General features: G+C 51.3%; 6 protein-coding genes across 6 annotated transcripts; 2 read left to right on the top strand and 4 right to left on the bottom strand.

Moving 5' to 3' along the window:
* Nucleotides 1-640: 640 nt before the first annotated feature.
* BDP81DRAFT_406334 (uncharacterized protein) lies at nucleotides 641-1,499 on the bottom strand (the record flags this gene model as incomplete). The annotated part of the gene is made up of 2 exons (XM_060588972.1): nucleotides 641-840; nucleotides 926-1,499. 2 exons carry the CDS (start codon nucleotides 1,497-1,499, stop codon nucleotides 734-736), a joined length of 681 nt encoding a protein of 226 aa, XP_060445047.1. The 3' UTR covers nucleotides 641-733.
* A 1,353-nt stretch (nucleotides 1,500-2,852) lies between these two features.
* On the bottom strand, nucleotides 2,853-3,887 carry BDP81DRAFT_449477 (uncharacterized protein; the record flags this gene model as incomplete). The annotated part of the gene is made up of 3 exons (XM_060592416.1): nucleotides 2,853-3,454; nucleotides 3,530-3,661; nucleotides 3,728-3,887. 3 exons carry the CDS (start codon nucleotides 3,885-3,887, stop codon nucleotides 2,853-2,855), a joined length of 894 nt encoding a protein of 297 aa, XP_060445046.1.
* An 820-nt stretch (nucleotides 3,888-4,707) lies between these two features.
* BDP81DRAFT_394133 (uncharacterized protein) lies at nucleotides 4,708-5,856 on the top strand (the record flags this gene model as incomplete). The annotated part of the gene is made up of 2 exons (XM_060587908.1): nucleotides 4,708-5,083; nucleotides 5,351-5,856. The coding sequence occupies 2 exons, from the start codon at nucleotides 4,708-4,710 to the stop codon at nucleotides 5,854-5,856; spliced, it is 882 nt and encodes a 293-aa protein (XP_060445045.1).
* A 768-nt stretch (nucleotides 5,857-6,624) lies between these two features.
* On the top strand, nucleotides 6,625-7,377 carry BDP81DRAFT_394132 (uncharacterized protein; the record flags this gene model as incomplete). The annotated part of the gene is made up of 2 exons (XM_060587907.1): nucleotides 6,625-7,128; nucleotides 7,198-7,377. The coding sequence occupies 2 exons, from the start codon at nucleotides 6,625-6,627 to the stop codon at nucleotides 7,375-7,377; spliced, it is 684 nt and encodes a 227-aa protein (XP_060445044.1).
* Nucleotides 7,378-7,852: 475 nt separating this feature from the next.
* BDP81DRAFT_406333 (uncharacterized protein) lies at nucleotides 7,853-9,721 on the bottom strand. Its single transcript, XM_060588971.1, has 3 exons — nucleotides 9,313-9,721; nucleotides 8,994-9,255; nucleotides 7,853-8,938 (listed from the first exon to the last, which is right to left on the bottom strand). The coding sequence occupies exons 2-3, from the start codon at nucleotides 9,238-9,240 to the stop codon at nucleotides 8,067-8,069; spliced, it is 1,119 nt and encodes a 372-aa protein (XP_060445043.1). The 5' UTR covers nucleotides 9,241-9,255; nucleotides 9,313-9,721; the 3' UTR covers nucleotides 7,853-8,066.
* Nucleotides 9,722-10,831: 1,110 nt separating this feature from the next.
* Nucleotides 10,832-12,644, bottom strand: BDP81DRAFT_427614 (chaperonin 10-like protein). Its single transcript, XM_060590360.1, has one exon. The coding sequence runs from the start codon at nucleotides 12,198-12,200 to the stop codon at nucleotides 11,064-11,066; it is 1,137 nt and encodes a 378-aa protein (XP_060445042.1). The 5' UTR covers nucleotides 12,201-12,644; the 3' UTR covers nucleotides 10,832-11,063.
* Nucleotides 12,645-13,544: the final 900 nt, after the last annotated feature.

Genomic DNA, 13,544 nt, shown 5'->3' with positions numbered 1-13,544 from the left:
CCGACTTGATGTGAACCGTAGACATCTTTGCGGCTCCAAAGATTGCAGGGTTGGTGTCGGTAGGTAGGATGTGAAGATGATGTTGTTGATGATGGAACCCAGAAGAAAGCTGCCCCGCGGCGACGCATTGGCATGAGTGCCTGGCAGGCCGACCAACCTCAGCACCAAAGGAGGACCGTAGCTTTCCTACCCCGCACCATGCCCTTTTAGGATTAGCCACGACGTCCCGCGATGCACGGTCCAGGGCAAACATGTCGCCATTGTCCAACGTCCGCTTGTGCCTCTGTACCCTCATCGCAACCTTGCTTTCTGCTTAGTGTTATCCGTTCACTCAGAAGCCCAATCGATAGATAGTTTATGATGGAAGCCGTTTGCTGTGGCTATGTCTTCTGGAATGTTTTCACAAGCCCGCCTGTTTGGATCTAGGCTTCATCAAGCCTGTCAACAATCATCAGGTGCTTCCTCGAAGCATTCCTCTGCTTCTCTCGTTGTTCCATAACGTTCCTCCGGCCTCACGTAAAGTGGCATTCCATGTTTTCTCTATCCAGATCGAGGTGAATGAGACGTTTCGAGTATGTATGTTTTGAATATGTTCTGTCTAATTTTACACGTTGAAGAGAAGCAGTTGATATGATACTCCATGTTGCCTTGTATGAGAGTGAAAGAGTAACCCCTCCGTCCCACTCGCATGCCGTAAATCTCGATAAGAAGATGGGCGACCTTGATCGACCGTTCACCACAGCCCAATAGATTCATAATCCCTTCCGGCGACAGTCCCTCCGTTGTAAGCATAAACGAGGCAGCCCACCTGGACTTTGCCTCCAACGCCACCGTTGTTACCTAGAGCGATGATGTATTAGTAACAACGTCTCCAGTTGTCTCTCCCAGAGAGAATTCGACAAGACAGATAGTGTCAAAGACTCACATTGCAGATAGTTATCCCTCATCAAGTCGTTGCAGCTAGGATTGGTGTTCGAAAGGCCCTTGGGGTACTTCACATGCTGCCTGTCTCCGTCGGCGATACACCCCGCAGCCCAAGAGACCTTGTACTGGTGGCGGCCTTGAAACTCATCATGCCACTCGACGCGAAGAGACTTCATGCCAGGCTCCATGAAGCCGGCGTAGTTGTTGCAAAAGTAGTCTGCGCCCTTGAGTTGCTTATCGGAGTGGATGGGCGGGTGGGGGTTGAAGTCGGCTTCCTTGTTGCAGATTCTCGGCTGCTGATTCCTGGCGGCGTTGATTCGCTTCTCAAAGGCAGGCGTCTCGTCGAAGGTCTCTTGGGCGTACCAGACTGGGTTGTCAAGAGAAGGACCGGTGGGCTTGCTGGTGGACCGAGGAGCGATGAAGGAGGTGGTCCACGAAGCTGCGGGATCTTTGGTTGAGGACGGGGTTTGGACCTCGCTGTCTGGGATGGTTCCGTAGAACGCAGCTTCTCCAGCTACGAGGTTTGCAGCCAAGGGCATGAGCGAAAGGCAAAGATTGAGGATGTTGGCGAACATGATGGTCGAGGAAGATTGCTGTAAAAGAATGATATTAACAGTGAATTGGTTGGAAGGAACCGTGAGAGAGAGAGAAGCTGACCGGAACGAAGGCGCTGAGTGAGCTGGCTGATAACTTCCACAGATTTTTTTCCAGAGAATGGAATCGTAGCTATTATATCATACTGCTTGCGTCGTGGTGTTTGTTCAACAACAGGGGAACACACCACAGGGAGAGAGTTCGCTAGATTGACAAGTCTTGGACATTTCGGATTGCCACGAACTAGGAAATTACAGGCTCACGCATTGGTATCTCTCCATGTTCCCATCAACCAATGCTTCAACTCCTTTCAGGATCCAAAGGAACGTCAAATACAAGGTCTTCATTTCTAAACTCGACACATTCGATGCTTCCACGTGAGCATTGTCCACCGCCCCACTCAAATAAGAACCAAAAATGCAAACTGTCCCTCTCCCTACCTCCGTGAATAGTCTCGTCTGTGGTTCTGTTTGGTCTGAGCGTCCCAATTTGGGCATCGAACCTAAACATACAAAGAACCAGAAGGCCGAATATGGATGTTTTTGACACAACATCAAGACTGAGTCCGAACGTGCATAGCTTTTTGTACAATCTGTTTGGTACAAATCAATGAGCACAGCCGACATATTGAAACTTTCCATGATCAGACCGAGATGACAACATTGCAATCGTTCTGAGAACCAAGGTCCATGAGGGACGTCACGAACAAATACAACTGCTTAGTTGGATGTCTCTATTACTTGCCACGATAGCCAGGTCCAGATGTCCGATGTTTTAGGTTCGTTGCTTGCATCTTACGTTCGAAGTATCACTTGAAGAACCTTGATACTCGGAGGGGCTCCAGGTTCTATACAGTGCACTGGAGACCATCAATATACTGTTGTGGAGCAATCTTCAGTGTAGATTTACTTAGTATTGCCTGAAAAGTGAAGTCCAAGAGATGCTCAGACTTACTTGCCGAGTTTCCAGCGTGTGTGATTGTAGTAACCAAGCTGCTTAATCTTGTTGGCACAGCTGGTACTTCTCAACATGAAATCGACGTCGGAATTGACGCAGCCACAACGTTACCTTACGATTTGAAGCCAACTGTCGTGGAACTAGAGTTTGGCAATGACTACCATAAGTCCCATCGAGACATGCACTCTGTCCAGTGAGAAAGACGATGAGCATTCTTCGGGCTATCAACCTCTAAGGCTTTGCTCATGATATTCTCTCTTGTCCCCTTGGACCCATGTCACTGCTCAAAAAGCATAAGATGTCTAATCCTCCGTACACATGATCAGTTCCATCCCTTCGATGACAGGTAAGCCTCTGCTCCTCACGAGAAGTTCCATCTACTTGGATTGGCGGATCTCATCATCCCAATGGTATTGCATCGTACTCTTGAACTCTTTCCACGTAATGTCGAAATCCAAATCGAGGTCGTCTGGCCTATCAGGCGCGTAGGCTGACCAGATCGCTTCGTTGGGATCAAGGCTAAACAGCTTTGGCGCTGTTCCTTTCTTGTACTTCAGATTGGGTGTAGACCGAAAGAGGACGATGACTTCTCGGCAATGAGCGTCTAGCGCACAGGTTAAGACCCTTATGAAATCTGTGGGTTTCTCAAAGTATCTGAGGTCGATGGCGATGATGTCAGGACGACAGTCCTCAAAAGACCCCAGCGGATAGCCTGCGGGATTGTCAAGGATGAGGACGTCCTTTTTGGGATTGAACCAGGTTCCCCCAGCCGGATTGAGCTCTAGGCCAAAGACGAATGACCCATTCTCATTGGTAACCTCCCAGGCTTCTTTGCAAACAGCTCGGATCACTGGAGATCTGAATCGTCTGGGAAGCTCGCCTTCGATCTTCTCGATAACGCGACGACCCGGCAGTGCCATTTTCCAAATGATATTCCGAATCTCAACAGGGAGTCGGCCGAACTGTGGGAAACCTGTGACTATGAGTGAGGTCAGGAATTGATTCGATCGTGTAGTAGAACTGGAGATAAAAACGGTTGGAAGGTAAGACGTACGTGGAGGCGATGTCTGCTCCTGCAGTTCCGAGGGCATCGCCACGACCAATTGTTTCGAAAGCACCATCGCGGCCTGTTGTTTCATGGCATTGATGTGTAGATTCATCACCTTTGCCATCACCTCTTGATTTTCTGTTTCCATTTTTTCGGCGGTCAGCTTTCTGGTGGTGTATGTTAATGCTGAAGGAGGATACTAACCTGCAAGATCCTTCACTCGGGTGGCAGTTGCCTTTGAGACTTCCTTTGCGTCGCACAGCTTGGCCAGCTCAGAAATCGTCTTCGCCTGCTGGGTTTGAGCCTTGATGACGGCATCAAGGCTGTCAGTCAAGCTCTTGACGAGCTGTAATAGCTCATCCATGTTCGCTGGCTTGCGGCTGACTCTCAAGGCGGACAATAGAGGTATGCGGCTGGCAATGGAAGGAGGTGACAATAGGTCTCCTCGTCGAGGAAAGAGGACTGTGTCGAGAAACTTAAAGTCTGGGAGGAGCTGGAGGAGATTCAGCTGTAGAATGTGAATTAGGCGAGTGTGAGGGTAAGAGTGAAGAGAATGAGAATGTAGAGGGTGGGGCTGGGGAGGGTAAGTCAAGTAGGTTGGTAGGAAAAGTGTGCAGGACTTCAGGAGAAGGCAGGCACATCTCGGATCTACCTCTTTCCAGTTCAGGAATCAGAATACACACTCCAAGTGGTGTTGATAGACATAACTCACCTTGAGAGACTGGCTTTGGTTGAAGTCAAGGGCTTCCAACCTAGCTATCAGCGTGGAGGAACTCTCAAGGGCAGCCCACTTCACATGGCAACAAAAGCTGTTAACCTCATTCTCCTTGTCAGAAGACAAGACATTACATTCTAATTCACTTTTGGCCTTATCTCGAAACTTCCAATGATGATATCTGATAAAAGCGGAACGGATTTGGTGGCCTGCAATCTAGGGGACAACTGTCCCCGCTTGATACTGGCCCTTTTCGCCATGAGTGTTCACACTTATCGACGATCGATCCAAGTCCCGCCGCTTCAAAGAAAGAATATTCATTTCACCATGGCCGGTGGAAACAGTTCCAGAGATTTGAACCCTAATTTCTTTCATTCGAAGACCCTCGAATCTCGACAACATCACTACCCTCGAGGTGGGAAGAGAAAATTGCATCAACTACCGCGACTCGGACGCCAAGGCCATCAAGATGACCTCCGACTTGCAACCTGAGCCTGATGGACAGATCGAGGTTTTTCGAAATGAGGACGAGCTGATCTCTAGCATATTGTATTCCACGAGCACCATCATCTCTTCCTTCCAGGAGCTCGACAAGCAACATACCGCCATCGCCAGCCTATTGAAGGCAGCAAGCAAGGTGTCTTCCAAACTTGACAAGTCTGGAACCCTTTCCAACAGAAACATGCATGGCTCGCTGTTGTTGGCCACAGCCGTAATTGCGCAAGCCAACGTCGAGCAAGGCTTGGAATTCCGCAATGAAGCAATTGGCCTCCTCTTGTTGGCCACAAACAAAGTTGTCGCTTCCATCAAGAACACCGGAAACGTTCCTCGTGCTAGTACTCCAGGTATTTAACCTCCTCCCCGTCCTCCATGAAATTTTCTGACTGTTAGCCAAGCCGCGAGAGATCGCACTTGCTACTTCAATCGACTCCCCAAAGAGCTGAAGCATAAAATCTGGGATTTGTGCCTCCCGCCTGGTAGAATCTACGAACCGAAGACATATGGAGATTACATGTTCTATGACCCAAGACACGTTCAATTCTATTAGCACTGGGCGCCTCCGACTCTCAGAGAAGTCAATCGAGAGGCACGCGACTACTGCATGAAGGCAGGCCAGTTCCGCTTCGGCTACTATGAGGACGACTTGGCCCGCGGAACGATGAGATCGATTTGGTACAACAACAAGCTCGACGCTATCTACATCTCCAGGTTTTCCCAGTGGCGGGGTCTGAACCTCTATGTAAAAAACCTCATCATCGGAGACACGATCGTCCTCAACCCGGATAAGTGCAGAGACGTCCTCTCGGGCGCTTGCTACGGCTGCGACAACTTGAAAATTGCCTACCAGCCCCGCGGAGCTCCTATCGTGAAGAGTAGAGCACCGAGTCATTACGAGTTGGAGACTACTCAGCCAGTCTTTTACGACATCAAAGATCACGAGCGCGTCTGCGCTGAGCTGGTGGACTTGGACGATTGGGATGAAGGCCTGCTGAAGACCTGGGGTGAACACCAACTCGAACTGGAGAAGGTGCTCTACGAGAGCGCGGGCAGCTCCTTCAAGAAACTGGTCGGGTTTCGTGCCGTGGAGGTCTTCCGCAAGCCTCGCGTCATGGAGTGAGGTTCTCGTTGGAGGCGGATTTTCATGAGAGATACATAAGTCAAGGGTCTCCTACAATCATGAGCCGTCAGGGTCGCTTTTTCGTTGCCTTCATCAAATAGGTAGATGGCTACACATACCCGGTCTAACGATACTGAGGGAGATGAAGGCCCTAGTCATCAAGTCAATGATAGTTCCCGCTCCAGCTTTTATGCTATCAACCTAGGCCGTGTGTGCTCCTCTCAATTCTTTGACATAACTTGACATTCCATACGACTATACCTCCAGCAAGACAAGGGACTGGAAGTGTGTAACGCTACTGGATGGCGAGAGCCTTTGGCTCAAGGCAAATGATAGTGCGAAGATTGTCAAGTCGGCCCCCGTAACGACAGGAAAGGTGCCTTCTGCTCATGCGCTCCCTGCCGTGGTTCATCAAAGCCACCATCTCTTGGACACTAGCGCTATTCTTCAAGTATAAGCGACCTCTAGACTTGTTCGTTCAGCTCGTACTCGTTTACCATCTCTGGTTAGGAACGGTCGAGGCTGCTTCTGCTAGAGTCTGACACGGGGTGGTAGGAAGTCAGTCGTTGCATGGAATCTATTCACTCTCCAAGATCAAAGCTGACCTTACCAAAGAAGAGTTCATCAAGGTCAATTAAGTGCCCACCACGGGTAAGCTACCTACCCCAGGCTGTCAGAAGACTAATTCTCCTTTGTTTTTTTAATAAGAGAAATGACGATTACTAACTACGTACAAAGGACCATTCCCACCTAGTATACATCGGAGCAATGGAACTCCCTCAGTTCAAGAAGTTCCCTGCTGAGATTCGACGGAAAATCTGGCTCTCGGCCCTACCCTCTCCACGGATTTACGAGCCGGATAACATGGCCGAGTACTGGTCCTTTGACAAGCCGACTCGCTTCTTGCACGAGTACTCTCCTCCCCGCGTCAGAGAGGCGTGCAAGGAAGCATATGAGGCCTGCATGTCGGTGGGCCACTTCACCTTTGGCTGCTTCCGTAACACCAACATTCGCGGTCTGTGGTTCAACGACACCCAGGACGCGATCTACTATGCGACCTTGGAACAGTGGTACCAGACAGAGTTGAAGGCCTCGGAAAAGACAATCATCTCTATCGAAGTTGCCCTGGATGTATTCCTGGAGACCGGATTTGAGAATGAGAGTTTTGCTGCATGCCGCCATCTCGTCGTCGCGCTGTATATCGACAGCCGTTGTCCCATTGCATCTGTCCACATGGATGAGCTCCCGAGGAAGCTTTCGGTGTTTCGAGCCGTGAGGGATGATGATATTATCGCCCAAACGCTTGGCATAGAGAACATCATAGCGGCCAGATTTCCGTAGTTGGACGGGAGGAACTACCTCACCTGGGCTGAGCTTAGGGACATGCTGTTGAAGACGAGAGAGGGGAAGATTCTCGCAAACGCCGGCAAGCCAGGCATATACAAGGGAACCTTGATCCTGGAGGCCGTGGAGGCTTTCAGAAAGGGAGACAACCGGGATGATCCTGAACGACTCTTTTAGGTCTTCAGGAAGCGGGACGACCGGGAGGATTCTAAACAGCTATTCTGGCACTTATACGTCCCTTCTTTTAATACCCACCCATCTCTTCAGTCAGTTTCATATGGAATATCAGAGAGGGAGAGAATAGTGTGGAAAGGGAGCTTGGTTGTTGAAGACGACTTTGCATAAATAAATATAGACTTGAAGGTTCTCGACATTTGATCGTCGCAAAGGCATGGAGCCAAGAGCAGAGACGTATATGACAGATGGAGGGAGGAGGTAGGCAGAGAGAACAGTCCGAAGTCTCATCAACAAGGCCCAGATAGCTTATCGAGAAGGGTATGGCATTCATGTTTTCTTCGGAGCGATGCCAGTGACGAGTGAAAGCGACCTAGTTTTCATGGTCCATCCATATCACTCTACAAAGGAATGTGTGTATGAGGGCTCGCAGTCCGGAGAAGATTAACATCATGAAACTCATTCATCAAGCCTGTTTGCTGGCAATAACAGCCATAGGCACGAAAGTTTATGTTCCGAAGACCTCGTGGATATCAATTGGTAGGTGACTAGCTATTGTACGAAGGAGAAACCAAACCCAACGCCCCTTCTCCCAATGGAAAGTGTACCGGAATATGGTACATGCCAAATCCTGCATGAATCATCAAAGGCCAACCAGAAAATCATCCAAGCTACCTTCTCCGTCTTGGCCTCTAGTCAAAGTAGCTCGGGCGAGCTTTAAGTACCTCAATTCCGGAGAACTTGGGAACGCGACCGGGGCTGAGATGCTTCACGTTGACGACGTGGTCCTCCCAGATCTGGCCAACAATGCGCTTGACATCGCCCCAGGTTGCGACGCTACCAACATCCTCAGAGAGCTCCTTCGGGTAGTCGTGGGTGCCAATCGGATCGGCCTCCTGCAGCGGGAATAGCTTGGCGGGCAGGCGAGGGCTTGCCAGACAGGAGCGGATATCCCACTCCATGGTCTGCATGAGGATGACCTCCTTGCAGGAGGTGAAGTGATCGAGAGCAATGTCCATCTTTGCGGTAGCGTCAGCCTTGCACATAAATCTATTATGCGGGAAAGCGACACGGACGATGCGTGACATGTCAAGGTTGGTCCAGGTACGAGGCTCCTCACGGACAAAGAGGATGTCCTCGGAATAGTTGAACCAAAGACCCTTGTATGGGCCGCCGAACAAGCCGAACTCAAAGCCGCCCGCCTCGAGAAATGCCTTATTAGCCTCTTTGCAGGCAAGTCGAAGCTTGGGCGTCTTGTGGGCGCTCACGCTCATCTCAGTAAGGCCCGAGGCCTGGCGCAAGACCAAGGCCGGGTTAGGCGCGCCGTTGTTGTTGGCGATGGGGGCTCTGAGAACGCGAGAGAAATGGGCATCGACGTTGGAGAGGTCGAAAATGCGTCCGGCAGGGAGAGCGAGCTTCCAGATCTTCATGCGGATCTCGACAGGGAACTTCTGAAACTGGGGGAACTTGGTGCTCTTGCTGTGCGAATGGCGGGAAAGCTTAGGGTCTGGGAGGGGAAAGCCCAAGTAAGAAGAGAAGGCAGACTTGACAGTGTCTCGCTCGCCTGCTTGTTCGATGTCAGTATTGTACTTAAGCTAATGGATAGGAAAGAAACATGCGCTTGTGACTGTGGCGAGCGGACTTCTTACTCTCAATCTGCTTGATCTTCTCCTTCATCTCAGAGTTCTCCTGATTGGCAGTGTCGAGACGACTCTGAAGGGCCGCGAGTTGGGCAGGCTGGGTTGCGTTCGGGATGTTTGCAACCACTGTAGTGACGGCGGTGCGAATGTAGTCCTGGATGGAGGCCATCATGGCATTCGAGGCTGCGGCCATCGGGTCGGCGGGGGTGGATGTGTTGTCCGCCATGATGAGTTTCAGCTACTGGGATGAGATGAACAAACAGTGTCCGAAGAGGCCGAGGCGAGATAAGTTGCTTACCAAAGCGATGAAGAGGTATGAGTAATTCTGACGGGCAACTTCTGTAGCGATAGCAAAATGTAATGCTCATGCGGTACCGATGATGCAGCAAGTAAATGCAAGGTGTGCCACGGCCAGTGAATCGCGTCGCAATATGACGGATCCTGGGCGCTGAGAATCGTTGGTGTGTCGCGTGTGCGGTTGGTGTAAGATGCCGAAGTAATGCAGTAGCAATTGCCAGAAGTCAGCAAACCGTCGTCTACTCGCCCCTTCCGTTGTTGTGCGGCGGAGACTGGACGTTTGCCGTCCAAAAAGCCAACGACGGTCGGCCTGAGAAAGAGATGTAGTCAAAAGAAAGCGAGATGAGCGTGGGAGATATCGAGCAGCCGCTTGAAGGTTACCTAAGGTTGGAATTAAGGTACTTGCCACTCACCGGTTGGCTGGTTGGGGAAGGAAGGATCGCTTCCTTTGGTTCGCCCCTTCCTGCCGCCCAATTCAGAAGGTTCAGAGGCATTGGCAGGCACGGCGGGGACCTTTTGGCGGTACTTGGGTACCTCTATTTCCCGAGGCGTCCACTCGACACCGGTGATTCAGCAGGTGCGGGCCAACGTGCCTGCACCCCAAGTCTACCAAGGTACTCCGTACCTCAGGCAGCGTGGCAGCCCAGTAAGGTCCCCCTCAAGAAACAGCCCCTCTCCTTGTCATGCTGGAGCGGGAGCAGGGATCTTCACCCAGGTACACGCGTTAGTGAACGGCCGGGAGCCATCACTGCGGGCTTAATCTCACTACCCGCGGCCGACGCACTGACCGTCAGTTCGGTTGAATCTCACCTTACTCTTACTGAGATGTGATGAGTGACGAGAATGGACGTTCCGGGCTGTAGATACATTCATCATAGATTATCTGTAGTCATATTTATGTTCGGCGATGCCTAGAGACTGGTTGTAAGGTGAAGTCCCGACATGAAGTTCACGTTGAGCAGCTCGCCGCAAATGCACTAACATGAGAGACAAGTGAACGGAATGTAAGAAACGATACGAGTATCTATCTACACTTGATCGCCTGTAACGAGTTTACGAGAACACCATCTTGAACCGACGATATAGGAGGTGTTTTTTTCGATAGAAATGAGTAGATGTGAGCTCATTCAGAATCGATGAGCCGCTCTTTCGGTTCGTCTTATCTCCAGCACTTCCAACATGAAGAGCAGGTCGGTCACGCCGGTTAAACTGAAACCCTAGATGCAAGTGGCCGCAACGTCCGCGCGTGGGGGAAGACGCTCCAACACATGGACAAGACCGGGGATATTTGGCCAATCATGAAGAGACGGGATTGACCAATTGACCAATCCTGTTCTTGCGCCCGCGACCCATGTCTTCTTGGTCATACTGCCATCTTCTTCAACCTTGACGGTGCCAGACCTGGATAGTTAGGAACCATTGTAAGTCTACCAAGGTCGACGAAAAGCTAGAGTTTACAGTTTCTGGGTTACTTTTATGGACAGGCCAAAAGAGGCACTTCATTAGGGTCTTAGAACTACAGGGTTGCCCAAACACCCTTTTGAGGGCGGCCACCACGTACTTTTTATTCCTTGTGGTCGAGGGTTTAATGACCGAGCTGGTTTCGGTATTCTACGGGATATGCATTTTATTTTGTAGTACCAGTTTGGAAGCGTGTACGTGATGAAGTATTCTTATATGCCAGAAATGATGGTCTATCTAACACAGTGGTCAGCAGACCGAAGCAGAGACACCATTACTTAAAGGACAACCTCACTCCACGTTAGGAGCAATGACTGTGTAGTTCCTCCATCCACCATTGTCCTTGGCAAACTCCGTCGCCTCATGATGCTCATCCAGAGAAAACACCTTGATCACCGCCCCGCTCTCCCTTCCGATCCTCAACTGACCTCCCTCAACCATGCGAACGAGCTGCAACAGCGTCGGCCGCTCGCACATCCACTTGCCTATCAACTTCAGGTTCTTAAGCCCAAACACGGCATACGGTATCGCCAGTGTCTCGCTCGCGCCGCCACTGAGAATCACTCGCCCCTCACGCTTCAGTGTGCGAACAGCGGCCTCGAGGTACGGCGGGTTCTTGAGCTCACCGGGTGTCCAGTCGTTGAAGACGTCCGCTCCGGCGCGGTTGGGAGTGGCTGCGAGGATCGCCTGGGCGTCGGTGTCGGTGTCGCCCGTCATTACCACCGTCTTTAGGCGCGGGTTATCACCGAGCTTGGTACGCATCGCTGCGAGCTTCGATTCGCTGCGGCCCAGGGCGATGACGTTTGCACCGACGGTGAGAGCGACTTCGACAGCTAGACCGCCAAAGGAGCCACCAGAGGGTCCGATGACCACGGTCTCAGCTACTCTGATGTCCGCTGCCTCGAGGAGGGCGCCAGCGGCAACGGAGTAATGCGCAATAGAGCTCAACGCCGCAAAGTCATATCCCAGCTCACCGATAAGACGCTTCTCATCCAGTGGGTAGACATTCTCAAGAGGAACCTTTTGATACTGCTGCAGCGAGCCATCACGCCACTCCTTCATCAGCTTCTGGCCCGCGTCGCCCACGCCGCCGAGATGACCGATCATGACCATGACATTAACAGGGTCGTCGCGGCCACGGGTAGTGGCGTCAACGTAGACTAGATCGCCCGGCTTGACGCGCACGGCATCCGGGCCGACGGCGTGAACGCGGCCGATTGCGTTGGGGTTCGGGACGAAGGGCGGGTGGACGTTGAGCTGTGGGAGCTTGCCGGTGTGGGCTAGGTGCGTGTAGGGCACGATTGGCGCCGCGAGGATCTTGACGACGACTGTGCCCGTGGGGGCGTCTGGGATGGGGAGGTCGATTACCTCGAGGGGTTTGGAGTATGATGAGAGCCAGAGGGCTCTGTTGCCTTGTGTGGAGCTCATTTTGATTTTGGTTGAGTCTGAAGTAGTTCGTGTAAGTTGACTTTGGGAGAACCGAAGAGCTTGGCTTCAAGTGGTTGATGTCGTCGTTCGTCTCGTCTTTCTTGAAATCGATTGCCGATACATCCCGAATGATCGCAGCTCGTCGCTGGGGCTTATGTGTCTTTTAATCCTGATCGATATCTAGGGGTTGAAGCTACGTTTCTCGGACCTGATCATGATGCCGCGTTCCCCATTTATTCAAATGAGGAAACCGGTGGCCGACGCTTTCGGGCCCAAGGAGAGAGCTGCAATCCGTCCGTGGGCTGCAGTTGGCCCCCACACACAAGGCACCATACGGGAGGGGGGGAATGGTGACGGAATCGAATTCCGTGGAGATCGGCGGGCCGTTGAAGAGCTTGGCATGAAACTCAATTGACAGCTAGCACGACTCGGGTTTGGTTTGAGGCCGGGGCTAGGGATGGACCGCATGGTTAGTTTCCATTGTCAGTTTTCACCTTATATCGCCTATGCCCCATATATTTAGGACCCGCGAGCTTGTACAGACATGAGTTGTTGCGGAAGGGAAGAGGACGGGACCTACTTCCTTCGATTTCGGCCGGACCTTTTCAAAAGGTCCTTATGGGCCGCTTATGTAAGACGACCAACCACATGGCTTCCTGCTCAACGTCGTTTTGTCCCTGACGAGGCCTATCCTACATCGATTCTCCCCTTGGCTGTCCTCGATGTCTCAGTCGACTCAATCTCCCCATTGGTCATGCAGGTCATGATGTTCGTCAAACGAAAAGAAGGAAGCATCGTTGGCTCTGAGCGGTGACCCCTTCGAGGAATCTTCTACGCGCCTAGGCACCATCGGAGGAATACCCCTTGCAGCGGGAACGGAAGTGGCTTAAGTTAATCTCATGCAAGCAATTGAAGCTATGAATTTGCGGGGGATATATTTCCAGTGCTTGTTCTTTGCTTCAGCTTAGTCTTTGAGTATCCCATTGGTCAGACATGGAAAGTGACACCCAAGATTGACAAATGCCCTAGACATTTATGCGGTTTGTCTTGAACAAATAACCACGAAAGACTTCGAGCCTTTGTTAGATAACAGGCAATCGTCAACGGCTGTTCTCTTGTGCGACGTTGCCGCCTGTTGGTCTGGCTTTCAGCGAAGCCTCTGGCTGCTTGGTGCTCTTAAGAGGTAAAGAGACCAAGTTCCTCCCCGCGATCTGTGGTATATTGAATAGGGCCCTGGAGTATGGTAGATGTGAGAGTTCTACATATCCTATACTAGGTTTCCCTTTCAAATTCCCCAGCTCAGGTTTGGATGACCTTGGGATGAAGATCCTCAAGGAGAAAGAG

Source organism: Colletotrichum phormii (genome assembly GCF_030913505.1).
Source record: "Colletotrichum phormii strain CBS 102054 chromosome Unknown BDP81scaffold_10, whole genome shotgun sequence".
NCBI classification, from domain to species: Eukaryota; Fungi; Ascomycota; class Sordariomycetes; order Glomerellales; family Glomerellaceae; genus Colletotrichum; species Colletotrichum phormii.
The sequence above is the reverse complement of the archived record's forward strand: the minus strand, read 5'-3'. Positions and strand labels throughout refer to the sequence as shown.